The sequence below is a fragment of the Crocuta crocuta genome, unplaced genomic scaffold (assembly GCF_008692635.1).
Source record: "Crocuta crocuta isolate KB4526 unplaced genomic scaffold, BGI_CrCroc_1.0 scaffold1073, whole genome shotgun sequence".
Classification (NCBI taxonomy): domain Eukaryota; kingdom Metazoa; phylum Chordata; class Mammalia; order Carnivora; family Hyaenidae; genus Crocuta; species Crocuta crocuta.
In genome coordinates this window covers 51329-79240 of record NW_027533098.1, presented here as the reverse complement: position 1 = coordinate 79240, position 27912 = coordinate 51329, and the positions used below count along the sequence as shown (strand labels likewise).

General features: G+C 36.7%; 1 protein-coding gene across 1 annotated transcript in view; it reads left to right on the top strand.

The window, feature by feature from the left end:
- Positions 1-27912, top strand: part of GABRB3 (gamma-aminobutyric acid type A receptor subunit beta3) — a 238917-nt gene that overhangs the window by 168399 nt on the left and 42606 nt on the right. Inside the window, exons 3-4 of the mRNA XM_077746210.1 lie at positions 24577-24659; positions 27269-27406. Of these exons, the coding sequence (XP_077602336.1) occupies positions 24577-24659; positions 27269-27406 (221 nt within the window). The remainder of the gene's footprint in view (positions 1-24576; positions 24660-27268; positions 27407-27912) is intronic.

Below are 27912 nucleotides of genomic sequence, written 5' to 3'. Positions count from 1 at the left end.
TACATGGAATAGGAGTCAGAATTTTAGCAAAAGTCAGACGTTTTTTTTTTACTCTAAGGAGAAAAAAATGGTGTATGTCAACCAAGCTAGGGTATTACTATAATAATTGATGTTTCAGGTTGATATTTCTCTGGGACATTTTAAGCCTTTTGTACTTTTGCCTGGAAATGAAAAAAAAATTGATATAAAACTCTGGAGGTTCTGAGAAATACATCAGTTGTATGAAAGATTACCCAGAAACCATGTGAGCATAAAATGAAGAGTCACGTCCCTCATTTGCCTGCCCTACCTCCTGCCAAAATGAATAGAACAAGTGTATGTGTGTTTGGTAGGAGGAAGAGCAAAAAGAAGCAAATAGCAATAAAAATTAAGCCTTGGCTTGGCTTTTTAAACAAAACTTGTTATTTGGGTTCTCTCCATTTTTATTTTTGTGTTCTTTATTTTCTTACCAGAGGTAGAAAATTTAGTATGCCTCCTTCGAATCTGTAACTGTTAGGAGAGTGCCTATCTGGCTGCTCTAACAAAATACCATAAACTGGATGGCTTACAAACAACAGATATTTATTTCTCACATTTCTGGAGACTAGATCCAGGAAGAAGGTGCCGGTGTATGGGGAAGGCCCACTTCCTGTTGATAGTAATGTCCTCACCTGGTGAAAGGGGGAAAGGAGCTCTGTGGGATCTCTTTTATAAGAACACTAATCCCATTCATGAAGGGTCCACCCTCATGACTTAAGCCCCCACTTCCTAATACCACCACCTTTGGGGATAGGATTTCAACATATGTGTTTTGTTGGGAACTTAAGCATTCAGACCACAGCAGACAGAATGATATGATATGAATGAAATAACTGTAATAAATTTCCAGGCTCCATTTGAAAGTGTTGGATTTAACATCCCAAAACATGCAAGAATAAGAAAAGCCAAGAGAATAAAACTATAACTTTAGCTAATACTCTGTCTGTAAATTTAGGTATAAAAGTTAAGTAATTATATAATAAGCCCATGGAAAGTTTTTAATAATAAACTTGGTACAATAACTTTAAAAATTCTCTAGTCATATTTACATCCATTATAAATCTCAAACAACCTCTTAAATCAGTAAATGGATTTCTAAATAAATAGTTGTTTTTATTCAAATTAGTCTCAATATACTCCTTAGATCTTTATTTAGAACCTCATATTTTTGAAACAATTCTTCAGATCTTTATGAACCTGGACAAGCTGTCAGAAAGAAAATCTCTAAACAACAGACTGCCACATTCTTCATATGCTTAACAGCTACACTGTGCCATCTGATTCCTTTTGAAATTTGGCTAATCCTGAAATTTTCCTTTAGATTTAAAAATCACACATAGCTATAGAAATTAATTTGAATTTGAAGTTTAACTTGAATTTTTGGACAGAAAGCACATATTAGTATTTCAAAATAATGTTATTGAATTCATGTATATACATATTCTATGTATTCCCTGCAAAGTAAAGTACCATTTATATATATTCTATTTCACACACACACACACACACACACACACACACACACACAGTATCAGTATTGTGTTTTGGGTTAAAAACACTGGGAGTGCTTACATTGGAAGGAAAACCTTTATCTTCCTTTTGGCCCTAAACCCTAACTTCCCTTTGCTCTCTTTCTACTGATGTGCTCACTGAATCATGTTGGTGACATGGCAAACCAAGGATGGGCCAGTGTATAAAACCCCAATGACACATTATATCTTTTTGGTACTAAGTACCATGATATGAGCCTGCATGAGGTCTGGTGCAGCTGAGGACTTTAGTGAATTGAACTCCCCTGAAGGTTCATGGAGTGCTAGGATTATTATTTATCTCCTGCTTTAAAGGTGCTGCTTTTGAAGGTCCATCCCAATAAGGATTTCATTCTTACTGGCTATATGCCTAAGATACTAGTTGTCCTGGCTCTATCCCTGAGACATTAAGGCTGAATTTATCTCCCCACTGGAGATGGGGAGTGGTCTATACCCAGCTATACCACAGTAGCATACGCTGGTAGGTCAATCACCATTTAACTCCTCTAGGCTCCTATTGCTGTTCATATCTAGCCACTGAAGTTCAGGATCAATAAGAGCTTTTGCTTTATCAAGCATAGATGAAGATCTCTGGCTGTGGATGAGCTGTCTATGACATGGGTTTACGTCATCTCAGTCTTATTCTGGGAAATAATTAATCCATAACTCTGACGACTCTGCAAAAGTGGTCATTGACTGCTCGCGCAGATACTTGAGAGTAATCATGTTCTTGTAATGATAAAATGTCATTATAAATCGTGAGCTATTTTTTCAATGACTCTTACAGCCCCTTGAATTTGAAACATGGGCTAACACTAGCTTGAGTTTATTGGCTTGAGCTCACCTGAATAAAACGATGAACTGAGCTTTGTGAACATGTCTAAGTCACCATGTGATGTGACAGAATGCTCTAGACAGAGGATATATACCATCCTAAAATGAAACTGGGGCTCTTTGAAATTCCCTTTGCATGGCCAAACCTTTTCAGAAACTAGGAAGATCTTGGCTAAGATAGTTGTAGATCTTGGTCCTGTTCCTGTCACAGTTTTTCTGTTTTCTTTGGTGCTGGGCTCAAGTTTTTTGCTGCCTGTGAGAAGGCAGAGTCGTTATCCCTCTCTGGTCTTCCCATGTTTCTTTTCCATTCAACTTATCATCCTATGTCATTAAATATCTCACCCTGCACTAGAGAGTACATTTTGTGCATGATATTTTCTTCAGGCCATGCATTTTGTCTTTGGACCTTTTTTTCTCCTTCTAGGAATTGGTAATGGGTTCACAAAATAGTATTTGATTTGCTTCAAAAAGCACCTGAGAATCTAAGGTTGGGTCATCTTCATCAAAACAGTATAGCAATATTCTACCCGAAAAACTTATTGCAAAATGTGTTGGAAAATACATTGTAACATTTCCACTTGTTATTAAAAATGCTTAAAATTGTTAAAGTTGCCATTTTTATAATTAAGAGGTTGAATGCAATGTTAAGATGAAGCTACAACTTATTTCACAAGATTAAAATTAAGTCATCTAATTGGTTTGGCTGCCATCTTTTTCCAAAACTGTATTTTCTATACTGGTTCTGATCAGACATCTTTTTCTGCCAGAAAAGACCTAAGCTCACAGAACTAATACAGCTTACATGATTTGAGTGTAGGTGTACTTAATTCCCATACTCATGTTTTGTCACTGTTTCCCAATTACTTTTATGTAAGTAAATAATGTATTGATGAATTGCTTCCAAAAAAGGGACTATGGCAATTTTTACTCATATCAGCAATAAATTACATATTTAGGGTTGTGACACCTGCTTCAGACTTTATCATTATTTGGCTGCTGTAAATAACCTATTTACTTCATCCCTCAAACCAGTAGAAAATCACTTGTTTCATTTTCAATTCAAACTCATAAAATTGTATATCCTTCTAATGCTCCATCTATTCTTCCCCTGTTTTAAGGATCCTTTCACATCTTCACTTCAGTCATCCCCACCATTCTCATTTAATGACATCACCTCATACTTTAATTAACAACACAGAAACCTCAGGGTGCCTGAGTGGCTCAGTCAGTTAAGCGTCCGACTTCAGCTCAGGTCATGATCTCATGGTTCATAAGTTTGAGCCCCACATCGGGCTGTCTGCTGTAAGTGCAGAGCCCACACTGATCCACTGTCTCCCTGTCTCTCTGTCCCTCCTTCTTTCCCCCAAGCATCTCAAAAATAAACACTAAATAAAATAAAAAAGCAAGCAAGCAAAAACCATAGAAACCTCCTCATCTTCTAATTTGCGAAGAGAACTCCTGACATGGATGTTACTCACTCTTTGACTCTTCTACTCACTCTTTATCATGCCTCCAGTATGCAGATCTTCCTTCTACTCTTCAGAAATCTCAAGGATGAAGATGTTCCTGTCTTAAGGCCTTTACACATTCTCTTTGCTGGATGTAATACCTTACTTGTAGATATTCATGTTTTAGCATCATAGAGTAATTATATCATTATATAATTAATCATATACATCCAGGCTAGCAGTTTAGTTAAGACACGTCAACTGTCACCTCTACAAGGAGAATCCTGCTTTGATTGTCTATTCCTTTGTTTTATTTGTATATAGCACTTATTCAGATCTAACATCATCTTGTTGTTTTATTGCTTCTCTTATTTATTGACTTTTTGTAATTATCCATGATGGTGGGGAAACCACCTATGAGAATATAAATTCTCTGAAAAAGAACGGTTTCTGTCTTATTTATTGTTCCATCCTCCAAACCTACTATAACCCTGAGTGGAAAAAAATATTGTATGAGAATTGTATGAGATTTGTATGAGAATTAAATTTAAATTCTAATTCTTCTTCCTGTAGTACTTTTTATATTTTCCATATAGATTCTTAATCCATCAGAATTTATCTTGGTATATGGTGTGAGGCAGCTTTACAATTTTTTCTTCTCAAATGGTCAACTATTTGTTTTGATACTTACCAGTTTATTCTTCCATGTCAACAATCATTTATTTTAGCAAATTCTAAAAAATACAGTTTGAAATTGTTGGTTGGAATTATTCTCATGAAACATTACTTTAAACAAGTGCTGTACTGTATTCAATCTTTCCTACATAACTGAGTTTTCTGCATTCATTCATGTCTTCATTCATGGCTTGTAGCAGAGTTTTGTCATTTTCTGCAGAATGCCCACTCATATATTGGTAAGGTTATTCCTATTTTTTATGTGTGATACTGTTAGGAATGTTATTTTTTCAACTGAATTTTACTGATATGTGGGAAAGCTATATTCTATTTATTTATAGTTCTCTTTGTTTAGGCATTTATCCAGTATCATATCCATCTAGGCTATCAGTTTAGTTAATAATCTTGAGATTTTTAGTCTCACAATCATAATGCTTATAACGATGATTTTTTATGTTCATTTTCATTAGTTTTACTTTTATTTCTATTTCCTATTTTATTGCATTGATTTCAATTTTCAGAAAATGAAACACAGTAGGGATAATAGTGTACAAGATTTCCTAATCCTTTGTTATAAGAAGACTGCTTCTTGATCCCACTATGGAAGATGATTTGCGTTTTCAGTTTAAGGTAGTTATAACTCATTCTTTTACTTCCATTAAAAATATATTTATTGGAGCATCTGGGTAGCTTAGTTGGTTGGGCATCCAACTTCAGCTCATGATCTATCAGGTCATGAGTTCAAGCCCCGCGTCGGGTTCTGTGCTGACAGCTCAGAGCCTGAAGCCTACTTCAGATTGTGTGCCTCTGTCTCTCTTTGCTCCTCCCCGATGAGAGCTCTGTTTCTCTCTCTCAAATATATATATGCACACACACATATATGTATACTATCAGTTAATTTCTGGGAACTATGCCATGAGTTGAATAACACAGATATCACAAATTATGGAATTTATATTCAACAACTAATTATGAATCAGATAACTACCCTCTGACCCTAGATTACTTTTTCTTTACATATCACAAGTAAAAATAGATTTATTAATTCACTCTCTATTTGCTCATTTTTCTAATTTATTTTTTTAATTTTTTTAATATTTTTTTTTTATTTATTTCTAGGAGAGAGAGAGAGAGAGAGACAGCGTGAGCAGGGGAGGGTCAGAGAGAGAGGGAGACACAGACTCTGAAACAGGCTCCAGGCTCTGAGCTGGCAGTCAGCACAGAGCCCGACGTGGAGCTGGAACCCACGAACTGCGAGATCATGACCTAAGCGAAAGTCAGACGCTTAACCGACTAAGCCACTCAGGCGCCCCTCATTTTTCTAACTTAAACTGTAATTGAGATGTAATAAATTCTCTACCTTGATTCATCCTTGAATTCCTCATATAAATCCTTTTTACTCATGGTGGGCAATACTCCTTAAAAATCATTACATTTGTTTTGTCCATGGCTAATTTACAATTTTTTTAATGTGTTTTTTTTTTCTGAGAGAAAAAGAGAGAGAGATAGACAGCGTGAGCAGGGGAGGGTCAGAGAGAGAGGGAGACACAGAATATGAAACAGTCTCCAGGCTCTGAGCTGGCTGTTAGCACAGAACCCGTAGAGGGGCTCCAACCCACCGACCATGAGATCATGATCTGAGCCGAAGTCGGATGTTTAACCGACCTAGCCACCCAGGTGCCCCTACAATTTTTTGATTGAAATATAATTGACATAGAATGTTTTCCTAGTTTCAGCTATGCAACATGTTAATTCAACCATTCTATACATTACTCAAGCTTACCATGATATGTGTAGTTATCATCTGTCACTATGCAATGTCATAATATGTTTGACTATACTCCCTGTGCTTTCACTCTGTGACTTATTTTATTACTAGAAGTTTGTACCTCTTGATTCTCTTTATGTATTTCACCCATCCCCCCACCCTCTCCCTTCTGGCAACCACCAGTTTGTTCGTTGTATTTATGAATCTGTTTATTTATTGTTTGCTTGCTTGTTTGGTTATATTATACATAGAAGTGAAAGCTTACAGTATTTTTCTTTTTCTGTCTGACTTCACTTAGCAAAATACCTTGTAATTTCATCCATGTTGTTGCAAATGGCAAGATTTCATTTCTTTTTATGGCTGAGTAATATTCTGTTGTGTGTGTTTATGTATCACATTTTCTTTATCTAGTCAACTGTCAATGAATACAGGTTGCTTCCATATCTTCAGTGTTGTAAATAATTCTGTTATAGACATGGGAGTGCATCTATCTTTCTGAATAAGAGTTTTCATGGGGGGGTGGCAAATAAGTGTTCATAGTGTAATTATTGAACCATATGGGATTTCTATTTTTAATTTTTTTGAGGAACCTCCATACTGTTTTCCACAGTGGTTGCACCAATTTACATTCCTACCAATACTGCTTGGGGGTGTCCCTTTTCTCCACCTCCTTGCCAACAGCTGTTTTTCTTATCTTTTTAATATTTGCCATTGCCTAGTGTGAGGTGATAGCTCATTGTGGTTTTGATGATTGATGGATGATAGATTGATGTTTTTCTTGATAATTAGTGATTTTTTTGGTATTTCTATTAGCTATCTGTATGTGTTTAGAGAAATGTCTATTCAGGTTCTCTCCAAATGTTTTAATCAGATTGATATTTTGATGTTGAGTTGTGTTCTTTATATACAGCTTCAAGATTAATCCCTTATCAGATATATTGTTTGCAAATGTCCTCTTTAAGTCACTAGGTTGCCTTTGTGTCTTGTTGATGGTTTCCTTTGCTGTGCAAAAGCTTTATATTTTGGTGTAGTCCCAATAGTTTATTTTTGCTTTTCTTTCCCTCACATGAAGAGAGATATCGGTAAATATATTGCTATAATTTTTTTAGAATTCCTTAGACAAACAGTTTACTGGCTTTAAGCATAACTTGTGATCTAGTCATAATGCAGTTTTGTTTGTCACCCACTATCCCCTTATACATTGTTCATTGAGGTATGAAACTTCTTCACCTTGGGTAAAAATTTGGGCAGATATTATGGTTTTCTGCCAATGGTTTAGTAATAGTTCTTTTCTATCTTTATGTTACACAACAATTCTGAAGTCAGTGTTTAATACTAATTCATATTTAGCATTATTATTTTCCCTTTTCACAACCTAGGCCTATTTTAGACTAGAAGCCTGTAATGGCAAAGGAAGAATAGTTGACTTTTCAGCTTCTCTGATTTTACTTTTCTATACCCCACCCTCACCCCACCACCCAGGTTGACAATACATATATGACTCCTCCCAGTATGAGGATTCAGGGGTTAGAGAGAAAATAAGTAAGAAAAATTTTACTTGAACTAACACCATTTTCTTGTAGCTTCATACTCTAGGGACTTAGAAGATACTGAAAATTAACACTTCTCAGAGCTTCCCACCATGAGGCATCTTTCTCCAGCTGGTCTCTTGGCCAGCACTGAAGTTTTAGGGAGTAGAAAGGTAGGGTATGTTTCTATTCCATGGAGTCCCTTGGAACTCTTTTCTCAGCTCTAGGAATCTATCTTTCATTGTCAGCTTCTATCTCTCTGCCATCTGAGCAGGCCTGTTGTAGAGGATCCAAGATGGTTGGCTCTTCCTATTTTTCCAAATAGCTCATGTGTGATCCTAAGAAAATATGCCTGCATTCCTAGTGTGACAATCGATTTCTTATTCAGTTTCCTCTATTCTGCTACCTCAAAACTATTCTATTTGTCCCAAGTGTGAAACAGGCACTATTCCTCCTGGAGTCCCAACTGAAGGAGTTAATCTCCCAGAAAGATGGCTGGAAGCTGTCCCAAGAAATCTATTCCCAGATTAATTCCTCCTCTCTCATTATTCTGACTCTTATTAAGATCGATGACTTAACTGAAGCTTCTAAGAACCATAAGCCAATTCACTGAAATTCCTTAGTAAATTGTCCAATGGTGAGGTGGTAATTTGGGGCACTTCTCACACATTTGTGATATATACCATATAGATTCTGTTAAATATATCAATAGATTATATCCGTCTTTATATTTCAGGTATGTTTTGACATAATATGAAACAAGATTTCTCTCTTTTAGTATGTTCTGTAACAGATTATATTATATAGTAAATATCTATTCCGAAAAAGGTTAGTATATCCTGTAAGTACTTTTAAAAATTACTTATAAATAAACAGGTCATATGAAAAGCTTTCTATAATTGTATAGTACTTTCAGTATGATCTTAAATGTCATCTTCTACCCTGGCACACATGGCTTCAATTTCTGCTGTACTTATAGGTCTCTCTAGGCTTTCTTCTTGCATCAATCATGAAAATTCATGTTTTTCAGGAAAATTTTCTTTTTTATCTGGACCTTCTAATTAATTAGCATGTACATATGCTTTGCCCCCTAGAACACATTGTTATATTCCCCTTTTCATTTTTTTTGTTCAGTATCATGAAGAAATATTTATTTTCTTTATATTTTAAGGAGCTAGCTTTTGATCTTATATCAAAATTTTGTTTATTAACTTCTGTTTTATCTTTATAAACACCTTCTTCTCTTATCTTTAAAGATTTCTTTATTGGGGAGTGACATTAACAAAATAGCAGACTAAGAAATCTCCAGCTCTTGTTTCTCTACAGAAATATCAAAAACAAGCAAAAGCTGTCTGAAACAACTTAGAGGAGCTCTGAAAAATATTCTAAAGTTTGCGGAAACCAACCAAATGCCAAATAAAAAAACTATATTCAAAAGAGTTGGAAAGTTTTGTGATATTTTTACCTGTCATTTCCCCCATTCCCTTCCTGGTGCAGGGAGAGGTAGGGGCCTAGTTACTAGTTTCTTCCCTTGGACTGGAGGGCACAGATGTGGCCTTGTTTGTAAATTTTTGTGTACATATGTTCTAAACTGTCTGGAAGATACCTGAAGGACTGAAACAAGATGCTCATCTTTATTTTGCATAACTCAAAATACAGGCAGGAAAAAAGTCATGTTCTGGTCATAAAGGCTACAACATGTCTATAAGCCCATGGATGTCTATGACAAGAGACTCAGGGTAGAAATATAAAATAGATTGTGGAAGGCTGAAAGAAGAAGCTGAAGTAAGATTCTGAGAAATTGTGTTATTCAGAAGCAGTTAGGGATGCCTGGTGGCTCAGTTGGTTAAGCATCCAACTTTGATCATGAGGTCATGATCTCGTGGTTCATGAATTTGAGCCCTGCATTGGGTTCCGTGGTGACAGCTCAGAGCCTGAAGCCTACTTCAGATTCTTTGTTTCCCTCTCTCTCTGTGCCTCCCCTGCTTGCACTATGTCTCTCTCTCTCTCAAAAATAAACAGTTTTTAAAATTAGGTATTCAGAATTAAGAAAACTATGCATATACTCTGGCAAAACATATTCTCAGAAAAGTCCTGAGAAGACTTTAAGTTTTTACTTTGGCTGATCCCTAAACTCAGAGCCATCCTAGCTAAGTAGTGAAAGAATGTTCCAGGATGGAGCCAGTCTACAAAGATAGGAAGAGGTGGCTGTTCTCTCTTTTTATTTATTTGTTTGCTTGGGTTTTTGTTTGTTTATTTTAGCTCTTATCATTCAAAGACATCTCTGTTGAAACATTAGCTGAACACGAACTAATAGAACAAAGGCTTTGCTGATTATACTGACAAAGAAAAGTTTCTTTAAATTATTAGAAGTACTTCAAAATAAATGAATTATTAAAGCCTTTCTAAAAATGAACAACAGAGAGAGAAAAACACTTCATTGTCAGAGTTGTAACATTGTAATAGTCAACTGCCCAATTTTCAAGAAAAAAATATCACAAGACATACAAAGAAAAAATGAAACATGACTCATTCAAAGGAAAAATAATAAATTGACAAAACAATCTTTAAGTATACCAAAACATAGGACTTACTAGATGAAGACTAAATTGTCTCTCTTAACTATGCTGAAAGAGCTGAGGAAAAACATGGACAAAGAAACCAAAGGGAATTGAGAAAATGATATATGAATAAAATGAACAGAATGCAGTAAATAGATAGAAATTATCAAAGGAACCAAACAAATTCTGAAGCTGTATAACAGAGTAATTGAAGTATTCACTAGAGGCATTTTCACCAGATTTAAACAGCCAGAAGAAAGAATAAGCAAATTTGAAGACAGGACAATTAAAATCATGTAGTAGAAGAGAAACAAAAGTGACCAAAGAAAAATTAACAAAACCATCAGGTGCACCAAGAGTTGAGAGTAAGAAAGGTGTTAAAAAATAATTTGAAGAAATATTAGCGAAAAAAATCCCTGAAGTTGATGAAAAACATGAATCTACAAATCCAAGAAGCTCAACGACCTCAAAGTAGGACAAAAACAAAGAGACCCACACAAAGACACATGTAATCGAACATGAAACATCACATAGACATAATCTTTAAATCATCAAAAGTGAAGTGACTCACCCTAAAAAGGGGAACCCCAAAAAAGATTATTGGCCATTTTTTTTCTAGAAGGCAGTGGAATGATTAAATATTTGAATTGTTGAAAGATAAAACCTATAAAGAGCAAATTCTAAATCTGAGAAAACTGCCCTTCAGGAGGAGGAATTAATAAATACCCAGGTAAAAAAAAGCTGAAAGATTTTATTACCACTAGGCCTGCCCCTCAAGAAAGGCTAAAGGGTGTCTTCAATTTGAAATGAAAGGATGGTAGACAGTAACTGAAGGTATATGAAGATAAATAAGAAGATATCCAATAAAAGTAAATGAAATAAGTATTACTATTTTTATAACTGTACTTTCTCTGTTATTGAAAAGACACAAGTTTAAAAATAATTATAAAGCTATGTTTTTAGGTACATAATGTATAAAGATGCAATTTGTAATATCAGTAACATAAGGTAGTGCAAAGCAAATTGAGTAGAGATTTTATATGTGGTTAAAGTCAAGTTTATGTTAATTCATATTAGATTATTATGTTAGGCTGTCCTATATAATCACCAGGGTAATCAAAAAGAAAATATCTGTAGAATATAGGTAAAAGAGGGGCACCTGTGTGGCTCAGTCAGTTAAGTGCATCTGACTCTTGATTTCAGCTCAGGACATGATCTCATAGTTCATGAGATCAAGCCCCACATTGGGCTCTGCACTAACAGCATGGAGTCTGCTTGGGATTCTCTCTCACCTTCTCTCTCCCCCCATACCCGCTCATGGGTGCTCTTTCTCTCAAAATAAATAAGTAAACTTAAATATAAGGAATATACATAAAGAAAATGAGAAGAGAATCAAAATATCTCACAAAAGTTAACTAATCAGAGAAGAAAAAGATAGAGAATATGAAGGAACAAAAATCTATTAAACATACAGAAAACAGCAAAGAAAGAAGTCTTTCCTTTTTAGCAACTAATAAGAAAAGTTTAATTTAATCTATTAAATATAAATAGATTTGGTGCACCTGGATGGCTCAGTTAGTTAAGCATCCAACTCTTGATTTCAGCTCAGGTCATGATCCCAGGCTCATGAGATCAAGCCCCACATTGTGCTCTGCACTGGATATGGAGCTTGTTTAAGGCTCTCTCTCTCTTTTTCTCTCTCTCCCTCTCTTTCTGCCCCCCTCCCCATCACTCACTGTCTCTAAAATAAATAAATAGGTAGATGATAGATAGATAGATGATAGATAGATAGATAGATGATAGATAGATAAATAGATAAAAAATATGAATAGATTATACTCTTCACACAAGAGCTAAAGATTGGGAAAATGGATAAAAACAAAACAGGATCCATCTATATGCTATTTATGAAAGACTCACTTTAGTTCTAAAAACATAATAAATTTAAAGTGAAAGGATATAAAAATGTATATTCCATACATATAGTAATCAAAAAGGAGCTGAGGTCGCTATACTAATATGAGATGAAATAGATTTTAGGTTAAAGACTATACTAAGAAGAGAAGAACACCACATATTGATGATAAGAATCAAATGTCCAAGATTTGATGGTTATAAATATATATGCACCAGACATCAGAATCCCAAATATATGCAAAATTGAAATGAGAATTATAAAGTTCTACAATGATATCAAAACTTTGAGATGCTAGGAAGCAATGCTAAGAGGGAAATTTATACATGTAGACATACACATTGAAAAGAAGAATCCAAATTTATATCTTAGGGAACTAAAAAAAAGAAAAGTAAATTAAAATGAAAGCTAGTATAAGGAAGAAACTAATAAAGAGTAGAGATAGATAAAATAGTACTAAAGCTATGTAAGACAAGTCAATGAAATGAAAATTTGGTCCTCTGAAAAGATCAACTAAGTGAACAAACCTTTAGTTAGACCAAGAAAAAATAGAGAAGACTCAAATAACAAAAATCAGGAATGAAAAGGAGAACATTAGTACCAATTTTACAAAATAAAAAGATTTACAAGCAAATACTATGAAAAATTGTATGCCAACAAATGGGATAACCTGGATGAAATGGACAAATTTATAGAGACATACAGTTTATCAAAACTGAATTATAAAGAAGGAAAATCAGAACAGACTTCTAATTAGTGTAGCAATTGAATCAGTAACTAAAAAACCTCTCACAAACAAAAACAAAGCAAAAAAAAAAAAAAAAAAAACCAGCCCTGGACCAAATGGCTTCACTGGTGTGGTTTACCAAACATGCAAAGAAAAATTACCCCAGTGAAAACATATAAAGAATTAACCCACAAAAAATCAAATTCTTACCAAAAAAAGATGAGGAAAAAAATGCTTCCTTGCTCATTCTATGAAGCCAGTGACACCAAAGCCAGAAAAAGGACACTAGAAGAAAACCACAGATGAATACCTCTTATGAGTATTAATGCAGAAATCCACACCCACCCCCCAAATTACTATCAAGTGGGATTCAGCAACATATGCCATGATAAAGTGGTACTTATTCCTGGAATTCAAGTATGGTTCAACATAGGAAAATAACACTAACAAAACAAAGAATAAAACCCAACACATTATCTCAATTGGTGCACATAAAAAACATTTAACAAAATTGAACACCCTTTATTATAAAAATGGGCAAAGAAGTAGGAATTGATGGAAATTCCCTCACATGATAAGGACCAAACATGAAAAGCTTCCAATACATTTGTGAAATACATTGTCCTATACATTTATGAAAAGCTGAAATCTTTTCCCTTAGGATCAGTAACAAGGATTTCTGTTTATGTTATATCTGTTTTAATTGGAAAAGGAGTATATTTGTGTTCAGAAAATATGATTTTATGTAGAAAATCTAGAGATTTCATGCAACACCTCTGCCTAACCTGTTAGCTATAAAAAATGAATTCAACAAAACTGCAGATTTCAAAATCAACATATAAAAATCACTTGCATTTCTATATATTAAAAATGAAGGGGCGCCTGGTTGGCTTAGTTGGTTGAGCGTCCGACTTTCGCTTAGGTCATGATCTCGCGGTTCGTGGGTTCGAGCCCCGCGTCGGGCTCTGTGCTGACTGCCAGCTCAGAGCCTGGAGCCTATTTCGGAGTCTGTGTCTCCCTCTCTCTCTGACCCTCCCCTGCTCACGCTGTCTCTCTCTCTTCTAGAAATAAATAAAAATATTTTAAAAAATGAAAATTCAAAAAAGGAAATTAAGAAAACAATTCCATTTAAAGTAGCATAAAAAATGAAATACTTAGGAATAAATTTAATGATGGAAGCAAAAACATTATATATGTTTATATATAAATATATATAAATAAATAAAGTCCAAAATAAATTTATATATATATATGTTTATACATATATACATATATATAAAAGTTTATATATAAGGTGATTATATATAACATGATTATGTATATAAGTATATATATAATCAAATGAATTTTGACAGATGTGGCAAATCAATTTAATGAATAAAGGACAGGATACTTAATAGTGCTGAGAAACTGAATAACCGCATGTAAAAGAATGAAGCTGCATGCTAATACCAGATATAAAAATGAGCTCGAAATGCATCAAAGGTATAAATGTAAGAGCTAAAACTATAAAACTTTTAGGAAAAGATGGGAACAGCTTCATGACAATAGATTTGGCAATGATTTCTTGGATATGGCATTAAAGCACAGGCAACAAGAACAACAACAAAATATAAATTGGACTACAGCAGAGACTTCTGTGCATCAAAGGACACAGTCAACAGGCTGAGAATGCAACCAGTGGAATGGGAGAAAATATTTGCAAACCATATATCTGATAAGGGTAGTTAATATCCAGATTATATAGAGAACTCCTAAAAGTCAACAACAACAACAAAATCAAGCAGTTTAAAAATAGTCAAAGGACTTGAACAAACTATTTCTCCAAAGAAAATATACAAATAGCCAATAAGCATATGAAAAGATACTTAACATTATTATTCACTAAGGGAATGAAAATCAAAACCACAGTGAGATACCACTTCACACACACTACGTTGGCTATTATTTTAAAAAGAAAAAGAAAAAGAAACTAGTGTTGGCAAACTTACAGAGTAATTGGAATCCTTATGCATTGCTGGTGGAATATAAAACAGTTCAGCCTCCATGGAAAGCAGTATGACTATTTTTCAAATACAGAATTATTGTACAGTCCAGTAATTCCAATTCTAGGTATATATCAAAAGAAACAAAAACAATGACTCAAACAGATAGTTGTACACCAACATTCCCAGTAGCATCATTCACAATAGCCAAAAGTCTGAAATAAACCAAATGTGCATCAACACATGAATAAACAAAACGCAGTATATACATACAATGGAATATTATTTAGCTTTAAAAAGATGTGAAATGCTGATATAGGCAACAACAAGGATGAACTTTGAAAACATGGTAAGTGAACTAAGTCTGGCACAAAAGGACAAATATTAAATGATTCTACCTATGAGAGATACCTAGATTAGAAAGTAGAATAGAGGTTACCAGGTCCCAAGGAGAGGGGAGAATGGGAATTAGTGTTTGATAGTTACAGAGTTTTCTGTCTGAGATGATGAAAATCTTCTGTAGATGGATGGTGGAAATTGTTGCACAACAATATGAATGTACTTTCCACTAAATTGTCACTTAAATATGGTGTAAATGGTAAATTTTACATATATTTAAAAAATAATTCTTTATTGTTTCATGTTTAATTCTACTATTTGTTGACTTGTATGCTGTTTGTTTTTGTTCTGTTTGTCTAATAAAGCTGTTTCATACCCATTTTCTATCCTTTACCTATAATCTTCTGTTTTCAAAACTTTGTCTTCTTCCTTTGCCCTTAGGAAGATTCTATAAGTGTGCCTTCTCCTTTCCACTTTCCTGTCCCCAGACCACCAGCAGCACTGTCATTTGGGAAATTCAGAACTGCAGACCCCAGACCTTTTGCTCAGAATCTGCATTTTAACAAAAACCCTCTGTGATGTGTATGCCTATTAAAGTTTTAGAAGTCATTCTACATCATTAAATTATTTTCAGCTGTGTCAATTCTACTGTTTCTGTCTTCAGTACAAATTTCAATTCAGTGCCTAGGGCTGAAAATCCTAACATTCTATTCTTAGCTTTAACAGCACTTACCCATGTCTTTATCTCAGGCTCTTCTTTCCCTATGTCTCCCTGTTCTTGTTCTAAACAGAGCACATATGTATTCATGCCTTTTGACTACCAGATATATATCTTCCAAATATTTCAAGTTTTATTTTCAATGCTTCCATACTTTTCGTATAACACCTCTTCGTTTTATTCATATCCTTATGTAAGATATATCCTAGACACAAAGTGATTTTCTAGTGAGACTATAAACACGGTGACCCTGGTGTCCTTTGGCCTCATTCTCACCTTGGAAGCTTTAGCCCCTTAGGGTATAAATTTGAAAAATTGGTTAATGGGCACCATTTGTTATGCCTAATTGCATTCACACAGAGTAGGACCTTCCTTCTGACCACTGGGTTAACTGATTAAGTCTTGAAGTCATGGCTGTTCTTCTAGCCCTTTCCAGAGAAACTCACTGTGGTAATGAAGATGTTCTAAAACCTGTACTGTCTGGTACAGTAGTCTCCAGCCATATGTGACTGTTGAGCACTTGAAATGTGACTAGTGCATCAGAGGAAGTGAATTTTCAACTTCTATTTCATTTTAACTAATATAAAATTTAAATGTAAAATAGTCACATGTGCTAGTGTCTACCATTTTGGACAGCATACTTCTAGATATGAAGCTCCACCAAGTGACATAATCAGATCCAGATAGATAGAGAGTACTTCCTGGTTCCTTCAAATTGGTTCCTCCCTTCCTCTTCAGAGGTTTGAGTCTGTGATATTCTCCTCAAGAACTTTCTCATTCATCCACTTTGACAGTTCTGTTCCTGGCAGATGGTTGAGAACCTGGCATAGACTTTTCTGTTGGTTTGGTTTTTCAATTCAGCACTATTACCAGTTTTCGCCTTTGTGTTGCTTTATCACCATATTATTTGAAAATCAGAAAGAGATACATCAGGGCCTGTCTCATTTGCCTAATATGACTACTCATTTCACCAAGATTGATATTTTTTAAATGATAGTGGATTTATGCTGAAACATAGAGATAGATGATGTTATTTTAGAAAAATGCTATCTACTAAGGGCTCACTATCTTATTTCACTCTTGAGAAGTATCAGGTTGTGATTTCCATTTTTTGTAAGAGAATTTATTATTTTCTATGTATGTTGTTACCTGGGCTGATTGTTGTATTTCTTATCTATTGCCACAATGCTGCTGTGTAACAAACAGCTAGAAAGTCTCAATGCCAGATAATAACAAGTGCTCGTTGCTTGTGTGTCTGTGTGATTAGTGAGCATCCTACTCATCCTGGCTAGCTCACTCACAGACCTAGGGGGTGGTAGGTATCTACAGAGATGAGTAGGCACCTCTGTACTTCTCCACTTGGGCATTCTCCACCTAAGACAAGTGGACTCATCTGGGCATAGTTTTCTCACAACAAAGGCAGAAGCACAAAAGGAGACTGGAAACAGAATGCCTCTTGGGAGCTAAGCTTGAGACTGGCACATTGTCACTTCCACATATTCTGGCAGACAAAGTGAGTCACAAAGTTGGTCCTCATTCAGGAGGTGGACAGACAGCTTCTTTTTAGTGAGGAGAATTGCAAATGACATGGATAAGAGTGTGGATATTTGGAAGCAAGGAAAGAATGGGGCTGCTAACACAATCAACTTATTCAACAACTTTCCCAGCAACATGCTAAAGGAGTATGCATAGCAAAGTCTTTCAGACAGCGTTATGAATGTATTTTCTTATACTTTTTGTAAAACAAAACAAAAATTGGAATAACTTAAATGTTGGTTTATGCCTTGTGTTTTTTCCACATTGAATAGTAAGCACTTCCTTTAGAATAATACATAGTAAGTTTGAATAATTTGACTTAGGCCCTTAACCATAGCATCTCAGTTCGTATTCTTGGAAAAATGCCTGATGAACTTGGCATATAGGGAACAAAGAAGAAGACTTTGAGTTACCATAGAGCTGTTGTAAAGGGCTAAATGGTTACCTGTAAAGCAATAGCCCAGATGGGCTGCTATCCCATGACCATAGATACAATTGCCCAGAATTCTCCGGCATTTAGGCATCCCAAGTGCAAGCCAGAGGTCACACAGGAAGTGTTTCTAACTTGCTCCTGGGTCCTGATAATTTAACAAGATTGTGATCAAAGAGCCAGAACTCCACTGATGGCTGCATTTTGCTGGGATCTTCACTGCAGTGGAGGGCATAAAACTCATGGGCTTCAACAATGGCCTGGTGAGAATTCATTCTGCAGCAGAGGGATTCACAGACACCACTTGGCTATTAATACAGGGGGTGTCCCTCAGGCATCTTGACCAATGAGTCTGTGGAGTTTCCAGTGAGTCAGTAGCTGTGCAGGGCCAAGGTTCTTGCTTGGAGTGCTTGAGAGAGGGAAGGTTGCCTCTTGCACTTAGATTTGGGGGATTAAATCCAAGAAAAGTTAAGATATCTCTTTCTCCTTCCGGGGCGCCTGGGTGGCTTAGTCGGTTAAGCGTCCGACTTTCGCTTAGGTCATGATCTCGCGGTTCGTGGGTTCAAGCCCCGCGTCGGGCTCTGTGCTGACTGCCAGCTCTGAGCCTGGAGCCTGTTTCAGTCTGTGACTCCCTCTCTCTCTGACCCTCCCCTGCTCACGCTGTCTCTCTCTCTCTCTCTCTCTCTCTCTCTCTCCTAGAAATAAATTAAAAAAAAAAAAAGATATCTCTTTCTCCCTCCAATTCTTGAGTCCCATGCTTTGTGCTTACGCCTGGCCCCCATATCTTCAAAGTCATTTTTTTTGTTCAATGAATATTTACAGGATACCTGCTGTGTGCATACAGGAAATATTCCAGGCATTGGGGAGATGGCCACCAACAGGAGAGACAAAGCCCTGCTCTCGACTCACCTGAGGAAGTAAAAGGGACCTGAGAGTCAACAAATAGATGGGTGCTCCAATTACAGGTGGTTCTAAGGGTAATGAAAACATTAAAATGTGGGTAATGAGAGGACAGGTAGCTGGGGCTGAGGTACTTTAGTCCTGGAAGAGCTCTAAGAATGCCAGTCAAGGACATTTTCATCTCTGTCCTGTCTGTTATTTGGCATGAATCTAAAAGATTAGTACATGATGGTAAAGAGATTGTGTGCATTGCCTAAAGGATTCACTATAAGTAAGGATCCCAAACTCTGCTTATAGTCTACCTTTCCCAGAAGCATTGGCAAGGAGGGCTTTTGTACCTCGGCTGACAAGTGGGCATTTCTGGCAAATGTTTGTGGTAGTTAAGTGTCCTGATCAGCCAAAAGAAACATGTTCACAGCAGCCACTCCACATGGTCTGTGGAAAATTCTGCATTTGTACATGACATGAAGAGTTTGCATCTGCCCTTATTATTATTTTCTCTTTTTTTAATAGTTTATTGTCAAATTGGGTTCCATATAACACCCAGTGCTCAACCCAAGTGCCTTCTTCCATGCCCATCACCCCCCTTCCCCTCTCCCCTACTCGCATCAGCCCTCAGTTTCTTCTCAGTATTCAAGAGTCTTTCATGCTTTGCCTCCCTCTCTCTCCTCCCCTTCTTCTCTCCCATGGTCCTCTGTTAAGTTTCTCCTGTTCCACTTATAAGTGAAAATATATGGTACCTGTCCTTCTCTGCCTGACATTTCACTCAGCATAACACCTTCGAGTTCCATCCACGTTGCTACAAATGGCCAGATTTCATTCTTTCTCATTGCCATGTAGTATTGTATAGATAAACCACATCTTCTTGATCCATTCATCAGTTGATGGACATTTAGGCTCTTTCCACGATTTGGCTATTGTTGAAAGGAGTGCTGCTATGAACATTGGGGTACATGTATCCCTATGCATCAGCACTCCTGTATCCCTTAGGTAAATTCTTAGCAGTGATATTGCTGGGTCATAGGGGAGTTCTATTGTTAATTTTCTGAGGAATCTCCACACTGTTTTCCAGAGTTCTGCACCAGTTTACATTTCCACGAACAGTGTCGGAGGGTGCCCGTTTTTCTACATCCTCGCCATCCTACAGTCTCCTGATTTGTTCATTTTAGCCACTCTGACCGGCGTGAGGTGATATCTCAGTGTGGTTTTGGTTGGTATTTCCCTGATGATGAGGGACACTGAGCATCATTTCATGTGTCTGTTGGCCATCTGGATGTCCTCTTTGGAGAAGTGTCTGTTCATGTCTTCTGCCCGTTTCTTTACTGAATTATTTGGTATTATTTTCAGTTGACAGAAATTGAAAAATGGAAGTGTTGACACCAAAGTACAGCTCATAATCTTAATGTAATTGAGACAAAGTGAAAACCTTGAAACATACTAAAAGCCATGGGTCTTCTTGACTCAGACTTCCTCTCTCAGCTGTGCAGGCAAAGGACACACAGGGATAGTTTATAGTTGGTGTTCAAAGATGGCATGTATCATGCAATAGAATTTTAAATTTACTGGGGATAATGTTCTTTATATAAACTTTGAGTTTATTCCTTGAATTTTCATGTTAAACAAATCTTTAGGAATATTTCACTTATAAAAGCAGGACTGCCTACTAAATTCCACCCTATTCTGCAATGGGTTAAATATCATTACTGTTAGTATTTATTATCTTCCATTACATATTGTATTTACAATGTGTCATATATATAAGAATACTGTATGTATATATATATGATCTCTGTGTGTATATATTATATATGTATACATTATGTGTACATTATATATACATATGTGTGTATATATATATATATAATTACAAATTTCTCTACCTTCTTTGATCTTCAGGAAGAGCTACACAACCTGAATAGCCTTTTAAAAAGTTGAATATACAGTATGTCATACTTTAAGGCAGAAGAGATGATACAGAGGTAGTAGAGTATAAGATTCTGTCTGCCTGAATCTGAATGCTGCATCTGCCTTCCAACAGCATTGTAAATGTGGTCAACCTCCTTACTGCTTCCTAGCCTTGGTTTGTTTATCTTCCAAATGGAAATGTTAATAACACCTCCATAATATGGTTATTAATTAAATGCATGAGTGTTCAAGGGCTGAGCATAGAGTGGGGTACAAATTAAACTCTCAACCAACATTACGTAAAGTACAGATACGACAGCATGCTGTCCTGAGCACTGAAATAATAAATCAAAATCCTTTTCTGTAGCATTTCCTAGTCCTCTATCCATCACTTCTCTACTTCTCCATCTTTTTTTTTTAATTTCTACTTTCAGCAGCCTCAAAGTGTGACTATTTGTAAAGAAAGGATATATTGAATGGTAGACACTTTTTCTGTCAATTGGCTGCCATCTTTCTCTGTTTTTTTTTATCATAAGCATAAATTGCAGCCTTAGAGACTATATGCACTCTCTCTCTCAGTCAGAAAACAAAAAAGAAACAATGACACCTCCAAAAAAGTATCTACTAAGGAGTAATATTGCAGAAATCCTTAGCCAGTCATGTTTCTCACTGACCCTACCACTTTTCTTTAGAAATAGGAATGGAATTTTCAGGTTACAGAGGGCTATGGAAGTGGAGCTAAATATTGGTTAAATTCTCTCTCTTAGGACAAATAAAGTTTATTGAGAAAAATATGAAAAGTTGTGAGTAGATATTGGGGGTTATGCAAATGGGATTCAGTCACTCTGGCTTCTCTGCCCTTGGTCTATTTCCATTAACTAGGCTTGAGCTCTCAGTTCTGAATACTCAAATCCCCTCCCACAAGTATGTGCAAACCCTCAGGCCTCAAAATTTGGTCAGTTCATGAAAAAAAAAGTTCAGTCCCTAAGCAGTCATGAATTTAGCCAACTTGCTAGAAGGTTTTGTGGCTTAGGGAGAGGTTTTGAAGTGCTGCACCCTTCTTGATCCCTCTGTAACAGCGCTGCTGGTGTAGCGATCTCATGCAAGATTCCCCTTCTTGATCCCTCTGCCCACTCCTCCTTTCCCGTTTCTTGCCTTTCTGTCCCAGTGGCACACAGACCTCTTTCCTTCCACCGTGTCATCTCTATGCTTACCTTTTGTACCATGAGTAGGCTCTCATGTCCTAGTTTTCACCATGAAAGGGTTTTCTCTGTTATTTCTTCCATAGGGAGAAGAGTAGTAATACATGTTTTTACCTTATTCTTCAAGTAAGTTGGGAAAAGAGCTTCTCATTCTGGCAGTATTATGCCATAATCAGAAGACAGGACAAGTATACTGGATATCCTTTTATAGATTCTTCCAGCATCATGTTTCCCTTCCAGTAATGCCCATGAAACACACTACACAATGTCACAATGAGTGTGAGTCCATAAACAATCTGGACATATTTGTGTTCCCGTTTGTATGGGTGACATTGAGAATAAGAAAAACAAAATAGTAATCTCAATTATTGGCCCTTTCAAGTGAATAGGGCCAATACCAAAATATGTAGGAACAATAAAAATTTTGAATATTTCCAGTAGAGATGTTTTTATTTTCTCCATAAAATTCATAATTTTAATAGAACTTCATTCTAATTTTGCCTTGTAGGCATCTTGTATGGATGTTGGGTTGTCAATATGCCATAAAATATGCCAGAATTATGGAAAACTATACCAAAGAGCTAGGTGTTGACTTTGGATTATAGAATGTAATTCATTACTTAGAATGGTAACTAAAAGTGTTATGACATTTGGAAAGGACACACTTTCACCATTGGTAAGGGCCTTATAGCATATGTCTTCATGGCACTTGCATACTCTTTGTAGAGAATAATTTACTATTTATCTATGATTGCCAAATATGTTGACATTTTCCCTCACTGCTCTTCTTTTTGAAGTTGAAGAGTAGAACTTTTCTCAACCTGTTTCTTATCCATATGCTAATGAAGGACTACTTTACTACTTCACCTAGGTTAAATGAGACCAGCCCAACAGAACTGGCACATGCCTGGTAATTTACTAATGTTTTGATTAAGATCTGCAGATAGGAACAGAACTTTATCATGTTGCCCAAAATAGCAGAATATTCATACGGAAGGCTATCTTAAGAAAGCTGAGTACTGGGCTTCAAGAAAGGTGGAACATGGAAGGTGGTTGGGAATTCAAGGTAACTTTAGAAATCTCAGGAGGAGGGACACCTGGGTGGCTCAGTCGGTTAAGCATCCAACTTCAGCTCAGGTCATGATCTCATGGTTTGTGGGTTTGAGCCTTGCATCCGGCTCTGTGCTGACAGCTAGCTCAGAGCCTGGAGCCTGCTTCGGATTCTGTAATTCCCTCTCTCTCTGACCCTTCCCTGCTCGCTCTCTCTCTCTCTCTATCTCTGTCTCTCTCTCTCTCTCAGAAATTAAAAAAAAAAAAAAGAAATCTCAGGAGGAGATATACTTACCTCTTCATTTTTCTGATCCACCATTGAATGACTATAATGAGGGCTGGCAGTTACACAATTCCACATAATCCACAAAAAAATGCTCTTCCCTGAAGTATATAGTATATACCCTGATACCTTGCAAGGCCACGTTCTGCAGCCTTAGTGACCACTGTTTCCTCAACCATCTACTCTCTGCATTTTCTCTACCTCTATTATGCTTTCTCATGCCTCACTCTCCAATTTCAAAATGACATAACAATCCTTTAATTCATGAACTTGCAAAGTCAACTCTATTCTTGCCCTATCTTTAATTCACTTCCATTGAAGAGAATTCCTTTAGCTCCACTCTGCCTTTTAACTCAGGCCACATCATAGATTCTTGATCAAGTAATGGTTCAGTCATCTGTAACTGTGGTTAAGAAGGGGTGGAATTCTAAAGAAAAAGAGTATAAAACATAGTGGCTGAATTGCATTTCAACTGAGGCTTTGTGTAGGTTGGTTTTCCTAACAATGAAGCTGTAGACAGAGTTGGAAAAGAACCTGACATTTCTAGAAGTTATTTAGAAATCTATAAGATTTAACTGTTGCATGATGGAGGCTTAACTGTCATTTGGGTCATGATATAAATTCCTTCCATGGCTGCATATGACCTCAAGGAAGGCTGACCCACTCAATTTTCATTCATAATCAATAACCAAATATTTTTTTTAAAAGATAGATGATCTCATGGTGAGAAACTCTGAAGCATTAGGATCCAATGCAACAGACAACTGTAATAAATAGGATAAAGCAGAAGCTTGGCTGAGAGTTCCAAAGTGCAGCCTATGATTCTGTAGGTACATAGACATTCACATGGAAAATCAAAGAATTCAATCTTGATCTAATCAGTGTTGTTACTGCACATAAGTCTTTTCCGTGCTATAAAACTGTGCTATAAAAGTTGAAGACAAACTTTTCCTTAGAAACACCTTTCTCTGCCCTTGGTTATCCAAAGTCAACATGAATAATTTTATCAGATTTAAAGTTTTTATGTTGCTTTTCTTGATAAAGCTGGCCTATAGGATACTGAAAAGTTATTCATTCAGTATACATTATGAAATATGTGTAATCAAGTGTACTTGGGGGAAAGGAGGCCCTACATGGGCATTACTCATTATTTAGCTGGAAGCAGGTTTTCTGCTACATTTTCTGATACCATCTTTAACATCTGCCCTCATCTGTGTATTTCAGAATCACCACAACCGCAGCTTGCATGATGGACTTGAGGAGATACCCCTTGGATGAGCAGAACTGCACACTGGAAATTGAAAGCTGTGGGTATCTGTACTTCTTTTTCATTCACTGTATTTTAGCCCTTGTCATTATTTGGTATCTTTCCCAAGGCATATATCATTTTCTTGCCATAGTTTTTAAATATATTAAATATAGGAGGTTTAATCCTCCACTGTGCTAATTTCACTGTTATGAGAGAGAGAGAGAGAGAGAGAGAAACAGAGACAGAGACTCAGTATAAAAGAGTTCTCCTGTCTAATCGGATTAAGAGAGTCTGCTTGCTGTGCTGAAATATAAGAAAGCAAGCACTCCTCATCTTGGTCCATTCAGTGAGAAGAGAACAAACACTGAGATGCAATTTTCTCACAATATGCTTCATCACACATGAGTGGATGTACTCCTGGGACGCTGGGAAGTTGGAGTAAAACTCATTTTCCACCAGGAACTCAGCTTTACAAGCAAGTTATTCATGCATTTTGGCAATTTTCTAAATTTTAAGGGATTCAGATGCCTTATTGATAATTCAGTGCTGAATACTTCTTTGTGAGGGATGAAAACTGCAACTTTATTATCTAACAAACAAGTGTCCCTCCTGCTACCTGAACTACATCTCCTGGCATATCCAGATGTTGCTGTTGCTGTTGCTATTGTTACTTATCCTGGTCTATCATAGATTGGATTATAATTAGTCTCAGTTAGATTTAGTCTTGTCAGATTTCTTTAGGGGGAAGACAAATGACTACAGTGTTACTGATGCATTTGTTGTAAGAAGTGAGTGTCTTTGTGATGAACCATACTACGAAGTTGTGCTGAGTGTACACATGTTTTCATCCTGTATAGAGCTGGCTCCACTGTGCTCCTCACTTCCACACTACATCACTGTCAAGTATTCTGAGAGCCATGCAAGTGATCCATAATGGAATCATCTGGGGAGATTTAGTATGGAGGACAGAAAGCTTAGCAGAAAGATGATTTCCCAGTAGTTGAAGGGCTATTTTAGAAGTCGAGTGGATTCTTTGTGGCCAGAAGGCACAACTCCTAGTGAGGTGATGGAAATTTCAGGAAGGCAAATTTGGGACCGAAGTAAGGAAGCAGCTCCTACTCCAAATCTCTGAACACATACTGAGTAGCCTCAGAGAGTGCAGACTCTGTTACTGTGATGTTTGAACTGAAGGGGAGAATGGGCAGGAAGGTCTGTCATCAAAGAGATTTCCTCACAAAATGAGGAATACTTCACTTCAGAGCCATTAGAGAAAACCCATAATTAAAGCATTTGAGAGGAAGAAGGGACTTTCTGGTGACCTGACTACACACATATACAAATGTTTTATTTAAGTCAAGATGGAAATGTGAAGTGTGAGCCTCCACACAAGGGGGAGGGGCACACTACTGGGCACAGTATGCTGTCTGAGCTGCAGCCAGAAGACCAGTGGTATCGGGCTGGGTGAGAGAGAGAGAGAGGATGTACTCACAATACATACAGGGGCTAGTTCTGTAGATTCTTAGCATCCTTGTAAGGAGTTTGGATTTGTTTCACTAATTGTATTGGGAAACATTTGAAGGATTTAAGCAGAAGAGTGGCTCAATAAGATGTGTGTGTTATGAACAATTGTAATGGCTGCCAGATGTGAAAAGAATGTAAAAAAGTAAGAGAGAAGGGAGAAGCCAAAAGTTGTAACCACTACGTTCCAAGGAGAGAAGGTAGCAGATGGGACAAGGGAGATGACATTTGCCATGGAAAGCAGTCATCCCTATAGCTTTGGTCTATTTGTCAAATATTGAGTGTCTGCCTTATGTTGTATTACGCATTCAAGTAAAAAAAGTCTGTTATACTGATAGGGTTTTTTCTCTAGGTCTGAGTTTTAATCAGCTCTCCTAATAAAGTTAACTTAATCCTTTAGAAGTCTCTTGGGTGGTACCAGAAACATCAGACTTGATTGTCCTATCTCCTCATTCTGCAGAAGCATTGATTGATCGATTACAAGGAGCAATGTACATTATGCTAAGAGCTGGACTTGAAGCTATATTCCAGCTAATAAATACTTTCTTTTCTAAGGGCCAAGAGTATCCCAACCAAGTGCATTTCTAAAGATGGCAGACCTCATAGCTAGGAACACCTGATAAAGGCATCCAAAAATGCCAAGGAGGACCCTACTTTGCCCTGAGAGTTTCTGATGCTGCCAGACTTTAACTGGTTACATTCACCCTCAGTATTTTAACTTTATCATAGCTTTTGAGAGAAGTGGTCTTTCCAGAATTCCTTATACTTGAGTTTTCTTTTTTTTTTCTTACAACCACTTTCTTTAATGCTGTTAATATATATTTCAAATTCATTTCCATGTAACATGCAGTCCAACTCTATGATTAGGCTTTGCAAACAGAATTCTGGTGAGATCATTCAGCCTCCCCAGATCCTCTACTTCTCAGCACCAGTGTGATACAAATAAAACAGCAGAGGTAATAACCAAAAATATTCATATGTTAGTTCTTTGATGATGCTTTTTCTCATAGATAAGCACATGAAACAAATCTACTTCAAATATAGGCAAGCTGTTATTGCATTTTATTAGTTGCTGTTTCTTTAGGCCTACATGTAAACAAAATGATGATTCTTCATTTCTGCCATGTCCCCACTTCTCTCTCCTGGCAGACGGCTATACCACAGATGACATTGAATTTTACTGGCGCGGCGGCGATAAGGCTGTCACTGGAGTGGAGAGGATTGAGCTCCCGCAGTTCTCTATTGTGGAGCATCGCCTGGTCTCGAGGAATGTCGTCTTTGCCACAGGTGAGTCCTGTGTCACTTACTGGCAGCCTAGGCAGTGTTGGTCTCCTATTGAAACAGTGCAACTGGCCCATAGAACTGGGTCATTCAAAGCTGTACTATCATCAGTATTTCATCATCTTCGGTGTTCCTTTTCTCTGTAGGTAAAGGGATTGGTAACCTTTGATGGGAAGGAAAGATCACCTCACAAGGAGTTGCACTCAGGAGAGGGTTACTGAGAGTTAAAAGACTAGGGTGAATTTAACCAACTCATATTTGGTAACATAAAGAACTCTCATTTCTGGACAGAGGCAAGTCCACTGATAACCTTAGAGGCAGACAGGAAGGGAGAAAGAAGAAGGAGAAAGATCTGAGGAAGTAGTGCTATTCCCCTCCTCACTTCTTGGGGTAGCAGTCAGCCTTGGTGGTCCAAGAAATTGGGCCACCCTAAGTTAGTGATGACTCTTGAAATATAATCATCTTCTCTTGATACTGTCCAGTTAAGGTTGCCCCAGCCTGGGTTTCACTGT